The 18,956-nt window shown below is 41.2% G+C and overlaps 3 protein-coding genes across 6 annotated transcripts in view; 1 reads left to right on the top strand and 2 right to left on the bottom strand.

Moving 5' to 3' along the window:
• The window catches only part of IFTAP (intraflagellar transport associated protein), a 42,583-nt gene extending 41,723 nt beyond the window's left edge, over positions 1-860 (bottom strand). For all 4 annotated transcript variants that reach the window (XM_067296305.1, XM_067296308.1, XM_067296309.1 and 1 more), the window contains exon 1: positions 816-860. The gene's annotated coding sequence lies outside the window, so the exon portion shown is untranslated. The remainder of the gene's footprint in view (positions 1-815) is intronic.
• A 799-nt stretch (positions 861-1,659) lies between these two features.
• Positions 1,660-3,243, top strand: RAG2 (recombination activating 2). The gene has a single exon (XM_013959586.2). The coding sequence runs from the start codon at positions 1,660-1,662 to the stop codon at positions 3,241-3,243; it is 1,584 nt and encodes a 527-aa protein (XP_013815040.2).
• A 7,964-nt stretch (positions 3,244-11,207) lies between these two features.
• RAG1 (recombination activating 1) lies at positions 11,208-14,595 on the bottom strand. The gene has a single exon (XM_013959356.2). The coding sequence runs from the start codon at positions 14,593-14,595 to the stop codon at positions 11,467-11,469; it is 3,129 nt and encodes a 1,042-aa protein (XP_013814810.1). The 3' UTR covers positions 11,208-11,466.
• Between the last annotated feature and the right edge of the window lie 4,361 nt (positions 14,596-18,956).

The raw sequence follows: 18,956 nt of genomic DNA, 5'->3' as shown, positions 1-18,956 counted from the left end.
CACAGAATCCAGGGGAAATACTCTTTTAGTTATTGAACTGCATGCTCACGTAGAGTTCACAGAGCGTTAAGGGATGACAAGGACGAAAGGAGTTAAGTGTGTTTATTTAACCAGTAGGCTTTGTGTGTCGTCTATCAGTCTCACTTTTAATCATTATCATGGGTCCTTCCCCACTCTGTGTCTACACTGATCTCTAGTCTTCAGAACTGGGTGCTGTTCAGTATCTGAAAAATACTTTGTGACATGGTGGAGACTGTAGTAATAGTCATACGTGAAGATTTCTGAAGTAGATGTAAGACAGTAAGATGAATGCCCAAACCAGACTCAAAGCGTTTAACGGCAGATCCCTGTATTAGTACAGCGGCGTGCACCCTCGAAAGGGGGGCACACAGGCACTACGGGGATCCAGCACAGTATACGGGCAGAAATACGCCGGGGGCTGAGAATTCCTAAACGCCCTCAACAAATCTTCGTCTTTTTCTTGTAAGCCCGCAAACCGTTCAACGACGGTTTGTATCTGTCTGCTCGTGCGTTACTCGCGCCCACTGGGCAGGTCCCGTCTGCCCATCCGGACGGGAGCAGAGCCGCCCGCGCTGTCCGCAAGGGAGGCGAAGACCCCAGCGACGGGGCGGCGGCCGCCGCCACACGCCGAGGCCCGGCCGAAGCGCTGCCCGGCCGGCTGCCCGCGGCGCGCTGCCCGGGGGCCCCTCCGCGGCGCCGCGCCGCGCCGCGCTTCGCAGCCCCCGCGGCACCGCGACGCCTCCGCCGCTCTGCCCGCGCCGTCCCGGCGCCCGCGGCCGCCGGGCGCCACTCACCTCCGCTCCCCGCGCGGGCTGCCGCGCCCGCCCGCCAGAACTACCGCCCCCACAAGGCACCGCGGCCGCCGTTGCCATGGAGCCGCCGCGGCCCGGCCTGCCGCGGGCGTCGGGCAGGGCCGCGCTGGGCAGGGCCGGGCCGCGGCGGCAGCGGGCAGGCTGCGGGATACAAACCGTTCTGCGGGCGCTGGCGTCCCTTGTCTGCCCGAGAAACTCGTCGGAGGGCTCTGGGAAGCGCTTTTTTTTTCCTTCCCCCCCCCCCCCCCCAAAACAAGGAGAATAAGGCCTGTGACTAATTCCCTGCGCCTGTTCGGACGTTAGAGCTGCAGAGCTGTCGCTGACCGGCGAGCTGGCAGAGGCCGCGTTCATGCGCTGCGTGGCGAGCGAGGATCTCGCCCTCTGTTTGAAAAAAAAAAGCATTCACAAGCATGATTTCGTGTCTGCAACCGTTCTGCGAAATTCGTCTTTCCTGGGCGTATTCTTTCTTTCCTGCTACGCTACACATACCCTCTGACATGTCAGCAGTAAAGGATCCCCTGCACCAAGTGTTTTGCTTTGAAGTTCCAACAATCTGTAATTTTTACAAAATTCCCCAGAACTGATGCACAATTCTTGCTTGGTAGAAGAAGCTCTCTTTTTAGGTCTCTGAGTATCTTACAAAGCTTAATAAATATCAATATTACCATTTAACAGATAGGAGAACTGAGTTGCCAATTTGATAAAACCTACTCAGGAAAATGCAGTCAGTCTTCTGTAAATTTAAATTCTCTCATAGTTTTTAAAGCATGTTTCATGTGTTTCTTTTGCAGATACCGATCATAATATGACCCAGTCACCAGGTGTAATGTCATTGCAGATGGTATCAGCCATCAGTAACTCATCCTTGATTCAGCCAGGCTTTTCTCTGCTGAATTTTGATGGGCATGTTTTCTTTTTTGGGCAGAAAGGATGGCCAAAGAGATCCTGTCCCACTGGTGTTTTCCTCCTTGATATAAAACAGAATGAGCTCAAAATGAAACCTGCAATCTTCTCTAAAGATTCCTGTTATCTTCCCCCTCTCCGCTACCCTGCTATTTGTACTCTCAGAGGCAATGCAGAGTCCGATAAGTACCAGTATATCATTCACGGTGGGAAAACACCTAACAATGATCTTTCTGATAAGATTTACATTATGAGTCTTGTAAGCAAAAATAGCAAGAGAACCACATTTCAATGCATTGAGAAAGATCTGGCCGGTGATGTTCCTGAAGCAAGATATGGACATACAATTAATGTAGTTCATAGCCGGGGAAAAAGCATGAGTGTTATTTTTGGAGGAAGATCATATGTTCCTCTTGGACAAAGAACCACTGAAAAATGGAATAGCGTAGTTGACTGTTTGCCATCTGTGTTTCTGGTTGATTTCGAGTTTGGATGCTGTACGTCATACATACTTCCAGAGCTTCAAGATGGACTTTCTTTCCATGTTTCTGTTGCCAAAAATGATACGATCTACATTTTGGGTGGTCATTCACTTCAAAATAATATCAGGGCCCCCAGCTTATACAAGCTAAAAGTTGATCTCCCACTGGGCAGCCCAGCTGTGACTTGCACTATATTGCCAGGTGGGATATCTGTGTCAAGTGCTGTTGTGACTCAGATCGGTGATACAGAATTTGTCCTTGTTGGGGGCTATCAGTCTGACAACCAGAAAAGGTTGGTTTGTAACACCATAGTTTTAGAAGATAACAAGATAGAGATTGTTGAAAGGGAGACCCCACGCTGGACACCAGATATTAAACACTGCAGGATATGGTTTGGCTGTGATATGGGCAAAGGGTCTGTATTGCTGGGCATTCCAGGGGACAACAAACAGATGATCTCAGATGCAAACTACTTCTACATTTTGAGATGCAGAGGAGCAGAAGAGGATGAGGAGGAAGAACTGACAGCCCAAACTTGCAGTCAGACATCTACTGAAGACCCAGGAGACTCCACTCCGTTTGAAGATTCAGAAGAGTTTTGTTTTAGTGCTGAAGCCAGTAGCTTTGATGTTGATGATACTGACACTTACAATGAAGATGATGAAGAAGATGAATCAGAAACGGGCTACTGGATCACCTGCTCTGCTAGCTGCAATGTTAACATTAACACCTGGGTCCCTTTCTATTCAACAGAACTCAACAAGCCTGCCATGATCCTGTGTTCCAGCAGGGATGGCCACTGGGTCCACGCACAATGTATGGATCTGTCAGAGACCATGCTCCTGCATCTCTCGGAAGCAAATGTCAAATACTTCTGCAACGAGCATGTTGACCTTAATAAAGGGCTCCAAACACCCAAGAAGGTGGGGCAACTGAAAAAACAACCCATGAAACCACTGCGCAAAAAGAAAGCCATGAAGTTAACACCAGTGAAAAAATCCTTTCTTCGGAGATTATTTGAATAGATTTAAATCACTGATTTGTATTTGGCTGGGAGGAAGTGAAATCACAGTCAAAGACAGATAGCACTGGTTGCAGCAGAATGGATGTTAGGGCTCCTAGAGATCTTTTTAATTGATTTTAATTATCTCGATATTTCAGGTGAATTTCAAAGCTCAAGAATTTCTTTATGTATATTTTAGTAACATCCAGATCTTAAAACGACGATAGGAACCCCACTCATACAGGGCGCTGTGCGAGCAGACAGCCCAGTACTGATAATTTTGTGCTGTATCTTATGCTATAACTCACTCCCCAGTTATGCCCAGTGAGTTTAAAGGACCCACTTGTAGAATACGGCTTTACCAATGTACTCATTGGTCTTAGCATCTGTCCATAAAAAACATCATATTACCCATTTTAATTTTTTGTCTTAGTGAGTAGTTCTAGAAATACTGGGCCTAATTTATAACTGCATTAGTCCACATTTATGTTGGTGTAATGAATTAAAATTAGAGTAGTTACACTGGTTTTAAACTAAAGTGATGGTTTAAGACCCTGGTATCAGAAATAATGAAATATTCAGACACTGAGGGTCAGTTTTCTTAAGGAACTTCCGTTATGGAAAGTTTACATATGGAGCATTAAAATCTTGAAAATTAATTTTTGATTTTAAGAGGTACTGAATGGTTATATGTCAGTGTTGGTTAGTTGTGGAATATATCATCTCACAACGAAAATCAAATTGCTATTTTAAACCACTATGCTCAAAAAATGCCTTGTGTTTGGTTTTTTTAAAAAGTAGTAAGCTAATAAAGTTTATAATAAAAATGATTTTGTATTTTTTTTCACCTATTCATGGGGTAAATCAAATACTATAAACCCCAAAGTCTGTGAAAGGACAGCATGTGTGCTTGGGAGGTCCATCCCAAGTCTGATAAGGGCTCTGGCTTCACAGCTTCTCCATGCTGTGAATTCCCAATGACTTCGGAAGAAGTTCATTCTGATGAGCAGGACTTTCATCATTTACTTGGGGTCCTCTGCTACACATTTCTTTCTCTGCTCCCCTAGGGTGACTGTAGAGTGTGAAAGTCTGAAAGTGTACGCTGTAGCTCAGAATGACTCACTGAGCCAATGGGGCATTGTGAGGGGTGGAAACAAATGCAGCTAGCTGCTAAAAGCACAAGGAGAAGATTGGATTCAGATTGAAAAGGACGTTGTCAAGGTTGAATAGCCCAAGAGTTTACTAACTTTCTTGTGGATATTTTATTGGCTATTTGTAAAGCCTCATCATCCTTGACTTTATTTTTTATTTTTATTAGTGTTCCAAACATCTTTTCAAAAAATCAATACCTTCAGCTCCACGTTTGTGAGCCTGCAATAATAGCTCAGTATTCACAGTCCAGCTCTCATGCTGGACCCCTGAATAAAAAAGAAGAACAACAGGAACAGCCATCAGCAAGCTAATCAGTATGTGCAGGCCCTGAGCAGCTACTCCTTTACCAAGCAGCACATGCAGCTAAGTGTTCCTGTCGTCACAAATGTGTATCTGTACTACTGCCCTTAATAATTCACAACACAAGTAAACAATAGAGGAAAACAAATATCTACAGTACAAAGTTGCAGTTTCAAACCTTTTCATATGCTGAGAAAGGTTATAGTTTGGGCAGAGCTTGTAAGTGGGAGGTAAATCATCCTGACTTCTCTCTCAACAGTTTGATACTGGTATAAATTCATGGATTTCAATGCCATCTTCAAGTTTCCTTTGTCATGCTATTTTATTTGAGCTAAGAGTCTAGTGCTATATGTTTTTCCAAGGAATGAATGAAGATCACGCCCATGTAAAGTCCCTTCAACCTGGTGAAACTGGATAGTCAATATCCCCTTTTGAAGGTTAGTCATGGGTCTTACTCAGCTAAAGCACTGTTAGTGCAGACAAACAAAAGGATGGAAGCATTTTCCAAAGGAAAAGCTCGACACTGGGGTAGCAGAAGTGACATGAGATAATGGCCGGTGGCTTAGGCATTGGTGTCATGGTTGCGGTATGTTAAGACAGTCCCTGAGTTTCCAGACTGAAGCTTGGAGCCCCAGCAGCTCCCTGAGCCACCAGGAGCCTCGAGGAGGGAAGCTGAGTGTTTGCCAAGCACCAGAACAATTTGTGGCCCCCTCAGACTCTCAGCTAAATTGTTGTCCTTTATTTTAAGGCTCCTGAAAAGAGCAGTTCACAGTCTGACTTTACCATATTCCTGCTCAGGCCCATGATGTTAGTATATTGTGCATTTGGACTGTGCCCTTTTTAAATGTGTGTTTTATTTCAGAAGGAGGGAGAAATTGCTTAGTCAAGCCGTGTCCCAGCCTCATAGAGAAAGTGGCATAACAAGCATTAAATCACACTTCAGAGACTATACTCATTGCAGGGACAGGAAGGTGGTCATAAACAAAATATAATATTCCAAAGGACTGAAACATAAAAAGATGTATGATCATCAGTCTGTAATGAAGTGTATGACACTTGTCATAGCATTTGAAAGACTGCAGAAAATAATTAATTCCATGATAATTCTGATGACGCTTTGGGGGCATGTACTTGTTAGAGCATTGATTGTCTTCAAAACCAGCTAATCAATGTTTCTTCTTCAGGCAGAGTAGAATTAGAAGGTAAAAATGAAGTAGATTTCAGTGCAAAAGAAAATCTCTTTTTTATCTGACCTAGGTGTTTTGGAACCACAACAAGCAGCATCTCGGTTCCCAGTTACATTTTAGGGACATTATGTTGTCATTATCAGCTTTTAAGAGAATAATATATGGATTTTACTGCTTGCAAGAAGTACTTGGACCCTGAAGTACCAGATTAATCTACAGGAAGGGCACAGCACAAACTTTAGTGGTGGCACTAAACTATGTGGTGTGGCTCAGAGTGACTCATTGCACCAATGGAGCATTGAAAGGAGTGGAAATAATGCAGCTGGGAGCCCAAAGCAAAAGGGAAAGATTGAATTCAGATTGAAAAAAAATCTTCAGAGTTAATTACCACTAGACTCAATGCATTAAAGACAGAAGGACTGGCTTACATTTTTTAAACGATTGGTGGCTCTAGGTCCCTCCATATTTGACTACCTACCCTATGCCGTTTCAAAGGAGACTAACTTCTGAGAAGGGCTTGAGCAACACCCTCTGAAAATCAAACTCCAGTTTGCTGTCTCTTTTTGACCTTTGAAAATTGTGACACACAGAAGCCCCTGATTTTTTCTTTAAAAAAGCAGGCCAGTCAGCTTATAAGCCTTCAGATTTCTCATCACATACACATACAGAGGAAGATGAGAACACTGGCCACTACCACATGTGTGGGGGACCTCTACTAGTTGGTGGTTATTGTATATCCCCAGTACGCTGGCTCACAATGCCCATCTTTAGAGGAAGAGCTGGGCATTGAAAATATAGCTATTTTATTTTACCTCTTGATCTCTCTCCTGAGGCTGCTACAAAAGATGTTAATTCATGTCTTTTATAATTTGTACTGTTGTATTGTGGACAATATTAAGAACAACAAATTCATCTTGATGCAGAAGGTAAAGAACCACCCACACTTTCGAGAGTTGCAGGTGGTTGGCCACTTGAAAAACATGGCATATTCAATCACCTGAAACAGTACTCTGAATAAGAGTGGTGGTAAGCCTTATTATTCTTCATCTGATTCTAATTCTAATAAGAATACCTGGGAAGTGAAATTCACTCAGTTATTAAGGATTTTGTAGTAAAGGAATTAAAACATCTTAATTTACCAGGAAACTCTCCAGGGCTTGTTTTTTGTTTTATATAGGTTCTCTTTTTTCATCCAACATTTTTTATTCAAGGTCAGCTGAAAGAATTAAGCTGGCAATATAAAGTCTAGAATTTAGATGTCTAATTACCTGATTGCATAAGGAAATCACGTAGCTAATCATCTAAATGCTCAGTTCGCTCATCATTAATTCCATCCAAACTGGTTGGTTTACATAATTTTTTTGACCCTGAGATATCATTGCGTGGAAGAAAAAAAGATTTTCCTAAGTGGAAAAAATGGAAACTAGAAATTGTTAACTAAAAGGTGGATTGGAAATTTTTGCAGCTAACTTTGAAGTCAATGATGAGCAGCCAAAATCTGTTGCAGAGGATGCACAGAAGCCAATAAAGAGACTTAATATAATAGTCTGGACATAACAGTGCAAGGCTGATTTTAAACAAACACTGGGATGGTATTTGTGAATGAAGCAAAAGGAATTTACAGAATAAATAAACCTGGTTTTAAAGGTGTTTTATTTTTCTGTCAAACAGTTGCCTGGGAGGTAAGGTGCTGAAAGGACTGTTGGGATTCACAGAGTAATATTCATTTGTGTTAACATAGTAGCTGCCAGAATGGGCCTCTAATCACAGCTGTAGTCTCTGGGTATTAGAACAATCTAAACTTGAACAGCAGCCACAATTTGAATGGAAACTAAGACTGTTAGCATGACATTATATGCACAGTTAAAAAACTGATAAGAAATACAAATCCAGGAACTTAAATATTTACAAGATCTTTATTTTAAATAGATTTTATGAATACAGAAGCTGCTACACAGTAAGAAAAAGTAAAATTATAAAGAAGTGCTGTGAGACAATGCATAAAACTCCATCAAGTCAGAAACTAGGGTGCTGTAAATATCTAGAATCTGGTTCTGAACTACCTGACAAAAAGTCAAGGCTGATTCCTTTACAGTCAATAGAAATATTCTTGTAAGGAAAAAAAATGTGAGACAGAATCGTGACTTCTAACATAGTTCACATCATTTTGTAACACAGCAATTCACAATATGAAGCCCTTGAATAAAACCAAACAAAACAAGATGCATAATATGATTGTATAAAAATACAGTTCAGTACAATTTCAAAACAAGAAAACTATTCTCCAAGAAGTAATTACTGCAGGTTTTGTACCAAATATTAAATTAAAAAGGAAATGTGAAGGGTTGCAAGAGTAAAATGAATAAAAGCATCTCCACTTTTCTAAAGCCTCTTCAAAATCAAAAAGCTTAACAATAGACTGAGTAAACAAATGATGCACCTGTCTGCAGTCAAAATTTGCTTGCCTTCATATGCATGCCTGTGTGCATGCAGCATTGCTATTTTATTGTTTACAAAAGCTTCACTTGCAAGTGCCTAGCGTTTCAATGCTGTTTGTTTTAATGAGTTCAAAACTGTCAAAGAGAGTCTCTTGATTTAAAGAAAATGTCAACAATGGGGAAAAAAAGATTAAACAAGATTCAAGTCTAAAGAAAAGAAAAAGATAGTATTAGCTTTTTATGTCACCTATTCCATCCATAGCTGGAAGAATGTGAAATGCATCTTGATGGCTTAATAAAATTTCACAGAAAAATACTTCCACATGCCACCGCACTCCTGCATCCTAGTCCATATACTATTTAGTCTGATAAGTTACCCCAGAATATAAACGCAGTCTTGAGAAACCATACATCTGTGGATAAAAATTTACTCAATCTTTTTGAAGGCAGTCAGAAAAATCACTTGCTTTTGCATAAGCAGCTTGTTGAAGTTAATTTGAAATTTGAAAATGTCAGTGAAGTCAGTGAAATTACTTGCATAAAATGAACAGTCTGGTCTGTCACTTCAATGGCATGTGTGTAATGCAATAAACAGGGTGGAATTACTTGGGGCTGAAATTCACTCCTGTGCAAAGGCAGCGTAAACTGTATATACCACTTAATTGGAGTGAAAATCACCATGAGGTGAGTAAGGATGGTTAAACTGGGCCTTAGATTATTCAAGCAGAGTCCAGGATAAAATATAAGGTAATACAGTTATCCCAAATAGACATACAGAGGAAAAAAATATATGTGCAACTATTTGCATGATGAAGTACGTGCCAAACAAAAATGCAAACTGTGTCTGCATTTACTGCTAAAGGATGCTCTTTAGTGAATACCTGATATTTATACTCCATGGGAAACAGCTATACTTGTTGTCTGCATTTATTGGTGAAGAATGATATTTATGTAAGCCTGGTATTTATGCTCTATGGGAAATACTTGTTTTATTCAAACAGTTGAAAGAAATCATTTAATCTAGAAATAAACACTCAGTAAATGGAGATGTACATAGTGAACCATACAAAAGACACTGTAGTTCTTATGACTAAGTGTTTAGAATAATGTGTTTTAAGTAAAGAACATTAATTATTTCCAACCCAAAACTGTGACATAATATTACACTATGTTTAAAGAAACTATATAAAAACATAAATCCTAAATTATAGAAGACTTTAAAAATTAGTATTTCAATTAAGAAAATCAAAAGAAAGACATAACACTAATATTTATACCAATTACTAACACAACTCTATTTTTTCATTGTCCATAAACAGTAAATATCAGACTCTCAAAGATACAGTAAATAACATGAAACAGAGACTACTACTGCAGAAAGCCTCAGACCACCAAGTCTTTAAGTTTGTTGTTCACTTACACTCACAAAACCAGTTCCTGCCACATCAAAATAAAAAACAAAGCAGATTCTTTTAGGTCTGTCCATTTAATCTTGTTTCAAAAATATTTCTCCAGACAGCATAATGCCTTAGCTACAGGTGCAATTCTAAAAGGCTAGGTGATTTAGGGGCATAGCTCCCAGTCTGTCAGGTACTTTTGAGTATATTTCATAAATACTTGATGGAATTAAGTTCATAATTTTCATATTTAAAAATATTTTAAAACAAAACTTGGCTATAGAGTTTGACCCAGCAAGAGAACCTAAGTGTGTGTTCAAATTCGTGTAACAAGCTGTAAGCATGCTTGCAGTCAGTGGTCAACTCACACACTTGAATTTAAGCTTTCACTTGAACGCTTTGCTGAATCAAAGTCTAGATTTGCCCCCTATATGCAGGTAATATGTGCAGGAATAATTTAGTGGCCAAATCTCACATTTTTACAAGTCAACTTTCAAATCCTTTTATCCATGGCTGCTAATAAAAATCTACATTAACTATCTACAAGAATTACAAGCGCAAACTCATCTGATCTAAGTAGTTTTCAGTCATGTAGCGATTACACTTTGAAAAGGCAAATACCACCAACATAATGGTGCACTTAATACAGCATAAGATGTTTGGAGGAACGCTAACTAAACATTGCTGTAATAATGTAAAACCCACTATTCAGTAATTTCAAGGCAGTTCATTGCTTTTTAACTAATCTTTCATGCAAACTGTCTTTGAGGTTAATAAATATCATTCCTATTTTACAGATCTGGAAAATGAGACGGTGAGAATAAGCGACATCTCCCAGATGAGAAAAAACTTAGTATCAAATACAGTTAATTCACCAGGAATTCACCCAATAAAATTGTACTAATAAAAATTATACAATATACTGAAGTTACCATAGAAATCTATAATGCTTGTCAAACAACAAGGTACACAGCAGAGTTTGAATGTACTTTGAATAGTGAGATAAGCCCAAGACATTGTAAATCCTGAATTAGGAGCACAAAATGGTTCACATTTTAGAGTAAATGTACTACAATAAAAATATCTTTAAAAAATTCTGGCTACCTTTCCTGTATCTTCATATAGCAAACTAGCATGGTGAGACCACTAACTGCTCCTAGGCAGCACTCTAACATAAATGTTAAATAATAATATTTTTAAAAGCTTGTGAGATCAAAGTTTGCATCTTTAGTCAGTATTTTATATAAATAACTGAACTTTATCCCAAAACAATTATCCAAGTGTCTCACTGCTGAATCTTCACTTATAAAAGCCAGAGGACCATCAATAAAATAATCATACCCTCTCAAAAAGTAAAGAGTAAAATAGTAAATAAAATGCAAACAGAAGGAATAGCCACACTCACTTTTTCGTCAACTATTGTAACTCTCCGTAATAATATTCATTCCACAATATCACTTTATATAAAACCTTCTTTACTTCAGCTTTCCCACTTATAAACAACAATCTAAGACCACAATAAACGGAAGACCCTTCTTTCCCATTTGTTTCCCCTTTCACCTCACCTAACAACCGGTAAATGCACCACTGCATTGCCTTTTTTGGAAACCACAAACAGAAGTGGATGTTTATGAAACTCCACTCAGCACCTTTAACAGGGAGTACAAAAACGATAGTTTCAGCCTTCCCTGTACCTCCACAGGCCTGAAAAAGAAGCTGCCTCCTTACAGGAAGACACCATCATGAACCCAATTCCAAATACTCATTACATTTAAAATTCCCCTGAATCATTGCTTTCCAAGGAGCCTTCCAATGGTAAGGAGTCACCTAAACTGTCCTCTGGATCAACTGTGAAGCCCTGGCTTTTTAATGTTTTATGAGCACTCATGAACTTCTGGAGGTACTTAGAGGTATATAGCCAGTGATGCTTCAAGACATCCTCCATTTCATAGCATTTGGACTGCCTGGCATTCATTTTTCGGAACCGCCTAAACAGTTTGTTTCCAGACTCATTTCCTTCACTTGCCCAGGCACCAATGGATCCATCTCTTTCAATGATTTCAGGAACATGAGCAAGGGTTTTGTGGAAATAATTTGTAATCTTGCCTTCATATCTGTACTTGAACTTTGTAGACAGGAGCTCAGCAAAACGCTGCGAATTGTAGCTATACTGGCACAGCAGTTCTGGACACTCCTTGGCAGGGCATGAAGATCGCCACACCGGCTTCATTTTCAGATAAAGGTCCATCAGTTCTTTTAGGGCTTCATGCCTTTCCTTGCACTTTATTAATTCACATACTGCCTCTACTGTCTCTTTGGACATGAGCTTTCTAGCAAAATTTCCACTCATCCTCATCATAGGCTTTAAGTTCATCTTCTTCCTGAGGTGTTTGTCAAGAGTCAATTGCCATCTCTTCCTCTCCTCTTTAGATGCATCAGGATTCTTATAAACTTCGCCTATTTCCAGCTGGAAAATCCTGTAGAATTCAGTTGCATTGCCAATGTCGCAATGCAACGCATCTATGGAAGGAACCGTCTCAATAAAAGGTTTGGCTGAAACACCCTTCACTCTGTCACGGAGCTCATCAACGGACTCATGATACGGGTTGGACCTCCATACTTCATACCGCTCCAAATTTTCAGCATGGCTCCTTGTTATGGAGTGGAAAACCAAATTCTGGGATGCTTCCAGGCGTGTGGCATCACAGAGAGTACAGATGTACGTGGAACCAGAGGCCTCCAGCCCTTCCACTTCCCGGACAAGTTTCTCATCGTATCCTGTACCCCTAAAGATGAATTTGAACGTTCTCAGGATGCCTCCCATTTCAAGCAGCAGTTCACTGTTTTTCATGGCCTCTCTTTCTGCTATGAGAGGGCTCAGGATTGCTGTCAGAGTTTCATGATCTGATTCATCAGCCAGCATAAGGCACAAGGGCTTGCAACACAACTCTGAATTGGGCTTTGCCTCCTCAAAGATCCTTATGTTTTCGTTCCCATGGACTATAGCAATGCTCATGACTGTGAAAGAAAAACGAACAGCCTTCTCTGGGACAGCTGGCCCACTTCCGTGCTTCTCGCTGACATCTCCCATTCCATCACAGGACTCTTTTATCACCACAGTGAAGGGACCATTCAAATAGTCATCCAGGTTTTTTGCTTTCATGCCTTCCAAGATGTCTTCCTCCATGTCCATCAAGGCAGAAACCAAGGCTGCATCATATCGAAATCTCTTTGCAATTGTGTCCACTGGGTAGTCATCAATTGAGAGTGGCAGCCCTGATAGTCCATCTATAATACCCACTTCTGTGTTAGTGGATACATTTTTCAAGGGAGGTCTCCACTCGAATGGATGATAACCGGGTAGGAGGGCTTTCTCAGCAGTGCGAAGAGCATGCAATGGCTGGAAGATCTGCCTCCCAGTGACAGCTTTTACAGTTCTATACATTTTATGATATTGGCTACAGCTAAGAAATGTGTTGACTCGGATTGCCAGGCAGACAGCAGGGTGAAGTCCAGATCCCCTCCCTTGCATTATAGCTTCCAATTCATCTGCTTGTCTGTGTTCATTTTTTGCTCTTAAAGCTAGCAGGAACAAAGTCATGCATACAGCCTTTATGTCACCCCCCTCTTCTTTCTCAGCAAAAGCCTTGACTTGACATTTCAGTTCTCTCAGACGATGTTTTTGAGCTCTCCTGGTCAAAGACAGGAGATGCTGCCTCGGTCGGCCACCTTTATTTGTGTGACTGTAAAGCTCTCGCTCCTTCATCAACTTGTGGCTGGAGAGGTGTTGGCCATATTTACCCAGCAAAATCTCTTCATCACATTCCTTTACAGGGCATCTTATTCCCAGGCTATCAAGGATGTTCAGGAAGGATTTCACTGGGCTTACCAGATCAGTAGGAAAGCAAGGATACCAGCAGGAGGGACAATAGCTGCCCATAACTTTGATACATTTAAGGATGCAAGTTCTGCAAAACAAGTGTCTACATGTTGTTTCCACTGGATCTGCCAAAATGTGCTCACAAATCTGGCAAGAGATGGATTTAATGAAATCTGCTGGGTAGTCAACTGCAAGGAGCTTGGTACTGAGATGTATCTTCTTGCAGTTGGCAATCTCTTTCATTAAGTTTTTGTTTTTTATCTGTGCTTGGTTCTTAAGGCCTTTGTTTATTCGAGCGCGTTCTGCAATGGTCTTCAGCCGTTTGCCAAGCTGTACACTGGGTGGTTGACTTTTTCTCTTGACACCCCGGCGGGCAGTGTGGCACACAGCACAGTTTGGGGAGTGGGGTTGCCACTCCATCGTGGTGTTCCTAGGGAAATATACTTCACATAAGGCATTACTGAATTTTCTGTGGATAATACTCCAGCAGTTATGACAAAATCGAGTGGGATGGATTGTGTCAACATCTCCTCGCACATCAATCTTAAAAACCTTAGCAATAAGGTCTGGCCAAGAGGTTGCTTTTTTCTCTTTCTTTCTCAGAAGCCACAGAGTTTCACTGTCCACTGGCCCATGTACTGGATGACTTCTCTTGTGGCAACCTGTTTTAAGTGAAACTCCACAGATGCGGCAAAGTTGCTTCAGATTGTTCCAATGAGCTTCATTGTCTTGTATTTTCATGTCATTGGCATCTTTCTCAAGTGCCTGCCTATTGTCCATTAAGTCTGTCTGTGTCCGAATTGACTTTTCTCCTCTTGGAATTGTTTCATCTTTATGCACTATAATGCTTTTCTCTGAAGAAGCTACCTCTTCTGCTTGATACTTATTTACATGTTGGGTGTCATCAGAAGGTGTTTTTTCAAATGATCGCAATTTAAACAGCTTGAATTTCCATTCAGAAAATTTTGTAAATGGATGCTGAATTTCTTCAGGCAGGTCCATTTTTGATGCTACTGACATCTCCAGTCTGGTAGAAACCAGGTCACCTGAGAAGGAGAGAGAAGCTGTAAGTTAGTTTATTTCCAAAATGAATAATGATGCCCGTGCATAAAGCACATGGTTTTTAATAGAACAATTCTAATCACTTTGACTGAAAAATGCTTTGAAAGTAAGTTACCTTACACAAGGCACCTACTGAATTGAGAGGTCCAGATAGAGCCATCCACTCAGTACCTCACGTAAGTACTTGAAAGCATTTTGACTTTGACCCTGAGGCATGCACATATCTATTAGGACACCAATGCACATATAGCACGTAGTCATCAGGTGCTGATATCCAGATCTACCCCATTCTATTCATACCTAACTCAGCTTACCACAAGTAAGCCTACTATAGGCAACAGAATTACAGACTGCAAGTTTGGTGACTTGCAGTTCAGTTTATACAAAACTGAATGAGACTGGTGGCTGAAAGATAAAATTGTGTCTGTCTCATGGCATATTATTTAAATCTTCAAGACCACTGCTCTCTCACCACTTTTTGGTCCTTGATTCTGAACTGAAGCGTCTCCTGCAGACCATTCTGTACAGGCAGAGCAGCACATACTACTTGATCCCAACGCAGACTTTATTCAGGCCTCAGTTTTGCGAAGTGCTTTAGCATATGCTTACTGAATGTGAGTAGCTCCATTAAAGCTGGAGGAATGTATCCTCTCTTGATGCAAAATGCTATAGTTCCCTTGACTTTAAAAGAGATATGGCAATTTATGCTGGCTGCAGATTTGCTCTAGAGAAAATATTTATACATTTTAAGTTAGTCATCTGTTTAAGGACCCTGCTGAGAACTCTATTTTTAAGGATTACTTGTACTGGAAAGCTAAAATACTTGTTTAAATTTGACCCCAATTTTAGCTTTCATAGAAAAACAACTAAAAATAATAACAATGTGGTTGCCATGGGAATATGGTATTGTATAAAAATAAATACAAGAGTTTCACCCCAAACATTGCAACTTTGTTCTACTGCATCAGACTTATAAAAAAAAATCTGTGCAGAAACAAAACCAAAACTGATTAATCTACCTTTCACTACTGGGCTATGAGAAGTGCAGAAATAAACAAATAGTATAGAGAAGATTAAATTAACTTTTCTAATGTATTTTTTGTTTACTAATCTGATTGGTATGAGCAACAAAAATGAGGAAAACTATACGTTAAGACTATACAAATTGAACTAGAAGTTATGTGGGTATGGTTTTGGTTTCTTTACTTGATTATATCCCCAGTTAGCACTTCACTTAACCTGCTAGAAATCTCTGTTCTGTGTCTGTTCTGAAGGTGTGCTTCATACATCCAGTCCATGGTCTAAAGTGATGATGCCCAGGATGCTTCTCAGATTATTTCATTTATAACCTTTCCATAAAGCAACATTTCAGTACATCTTTCAGAGCCCATCAGGAAAGGATTGCATGCTTTGACTAAGTTCCAGGTCCAGAATGACACATCAGCCCACTCCGCTCTTGCCTTAAGAGCTGTGTTTAACTTCAAAATTGTTCATTAGGCCTTGGCAGCAAAACTCAAGGTTTGTTTTCTTCCCAGCTTCTCTTCATTTCATCCCACTGAGAACAAGCTGCCCATACTGCTGTCCCCATCTGCCTGCCTGGCTCTGTCCAGCTGCCTATACTGCTAAATATCGCTGTCTGCACTGTGGCCCCCTGCTGTCCTTCACAGATCAAGCGTGGCAACGCGCTTGCTTGCATCCTGCTGTCCATAGACCTGCAATTGCAGCTGTGCCCAGATGTGTTCAGGGCTGTGCTGCTGTCTCCCTTTTGTGGCTGCATCCCATGGCAGACTTGGTAAAGTCTATCCATGGAGCAATAACCTGCTTGCCCCCAAATAGTCCTGCTTTCCTATAGACGTGTACTCAATTACCTACAGAGTAACTGAGTTGCCCTATGCTGTCCGCAGATCTTTTCCTTCGGCATAACACCCTATGCCATTTTGCGTAGTTTCACCGCCTCCAGCTGCACCTTCAGCATCTCCCAAACCACAAGCAGTGCCTCTGCAGAGCTGCTGACTAATTCACTGTAAAGAAACAGCCAGCACTGACTACATTTTGAGCAGAGTATTTAATACTTTCTCTTCTCATCCAGATTTGTGACTAGGTGTCACCTTTGTGCCACACTTATCTCCAAGCCCATGGCCTAACTCTTGCTATTAATCTCCAGCTCTAATCAGACAGAGTTTACCCCTGCTAAAGAAAAATTCAAGCATCATTTTTTTTCCCTCTTTCATTGAACATCCCCTGGAAGAAATGAATGACAAAGAAGTCCTCTCTGGTCACCTGACCTTCGCCTCTTGCAGTAGATAATTGTTGTCAACATGCTATTCATCAAACACTTTGAATTGCCTAGCTCACAGGCGGTGGCATTTCCAGCAGCTCTCTCAGGAGAGCTAGAAATATTCCCAGTGCTAGGAATATTTCCTGCTACTCGTTCTAAATTTGCCTTTGGTCTGTAATTCTAATGGGGGATGGTTGGGGGTTACACCAAACAGTCTTCCTCCTCACTGTTCACCCCACTCAGATCCCTACAGAGTGACCCGCAGCCAGGAACCCCAGCCATGGCAATTTAATTGGCTCTGACAGCTGTGATTGTGTTTAATATCACCTCTTTTTTACCTTGAAAAGGAAAAAGAAATTGCTTTTTTTTCCAGCTCACAATATTTCATTTATTTCAGAACAAGAGCAAGATTGTAATACTTTTACTCATGTCAAAGAAGACCTTACTCCACAGATAGTCTCGCTGAAGTGAACAGAACAACTTCTGAGGTCAAGAAGCACGTATAAAGTAAAATCATCGACCTGCACATTAAAACAGGAAAATGAATCAACACTCGGCTGTCTTACAAGCATCTGTGATGCTGTCATTAGTACTGCCAGCCTACCTTGAGCTCACTGTCAGATTGCAGAGCTGCTGAAATGTCTGTTCAGCTTATTCCAAATGCCAAGCTCGCCTGCTCACTCTCGTGCAAGCTCTCTCTCCTCCTCTGTTCCCGCTGCTTTTTAAAGTCACTGCAGTGCTGTTTGTCTCATTTATCCCTGTCCCTCCCAGCTCCCAGTACCACCCTGCTGCTAACCACAGGTTGCTTCAACTCAGCACAATATAGAGCTCTCAGATCCAGGTGGCACCTGGCAATTTATGAGGCTTAACCACAAAATTCATAAAAAACAAGGTCTTGTTGCGTGAGACCCCTGGGCTCTGAAATAAGTACACAGCCACTGTCTGAGGAACACCTGCACTGGTTTTTTAGACAAAGTTTTGTGTTTGGCTTTCTTCTTTCTAGTTTCAGAGCTGTTTTTTTCACTGTTATCTATCAGAGAGGAGAACCTGGTGTCCGGTCACATTACTGTCACTCACCAAAGCTATTTTCTTGAAGGCCACTGTCCTCCTGTCCGGTTCCTCAGGTCACCTGCAGCCAAGCTTCTGTTTTTTGGGTGAACTGACAATGGGGATCACAAAATGTCCTTTCTTCTGATACCAGTATCTCATTTTCAAGGATACTACCTATCTGGTGATGTATGTCCAGGGTCTTGAAGAGCCTGGACAGGGAGGAGAAATCAAAAATATGAAAACTAGCTATATATTTTGCATAACTTGTGTCTTATTTACATAATACACCAGCTCTGGGCCACAAGCAGCCACAGACGGTGAGCACTAGAGTCCCTGTTCTGGAGAAGCACAGATGTGAGACTGTTATTTTCTACAGATCAGCTGTCTCAGAAACTGCCTCCAAGTGAAAAAGAAACCAAATTCTGTCACAAAACAGCAATGTAAAGGATTTCAGTCTCCACACACAACATTGTGCAGTAAATTCTAGCTATCTATCAAGTCTTCCCAAAAGTGAACATAAGTTCACACTCCAAAAATAGGAACTGGCAATAGCAGCAATAACAATATAAACACCTACCCGAGCATTTTTCTTTCTCAAGAGACTTTGTGATTCTACAGGATTCAAATCTATTTCCGACTTAAGCACCCTGCCCTGACAAGGAGGCTCTCGGGGAGCTGCTGTGCTTTCGCTGCAGCCCCGGCTCACTCAGGTGACACGGCAATGCCTGGCAGCATCTCACACAGTGCTGAGGCTGCAGCAGCCCAAGTGACGCTAGCCAAAGGGAAAAGGCAGTAAAAGTTCTAATATTTGGCACTTGCTAGAGGTTAAAAAAAGTGAGGGGATTCCCTTCCTATTATTAACTCTTTGCTTCCAATTCCTGTAAGGTGTTGAGACTTAAAGAAGTGAGGTTAGTCCTGAGTCAGTAGCTTGAGCTGTGCTGCGTACCACCCGAGCGGCCAACAGCTCCTCATGATTCATACCAAAACAAAT

Source organism: Apteryx mantelli, chromosome 4, assembly GCF_036417845.1.
Source record: "Apteryx mantelli isolate bAptMan1 chromosome 4, bAptMan1.hap1, whole genome shotgun sequence".
In the NCBI taxonomy this organism is placed as follows: Eukaryota; Metazoa; Chordata; class Aves; order Apterygiformes; family Apterygidae; genus Apteryx; species Apteryx mantelli.
This window is presented reverse-complemented; position numbering and strand designations above follow the sequence as displayed.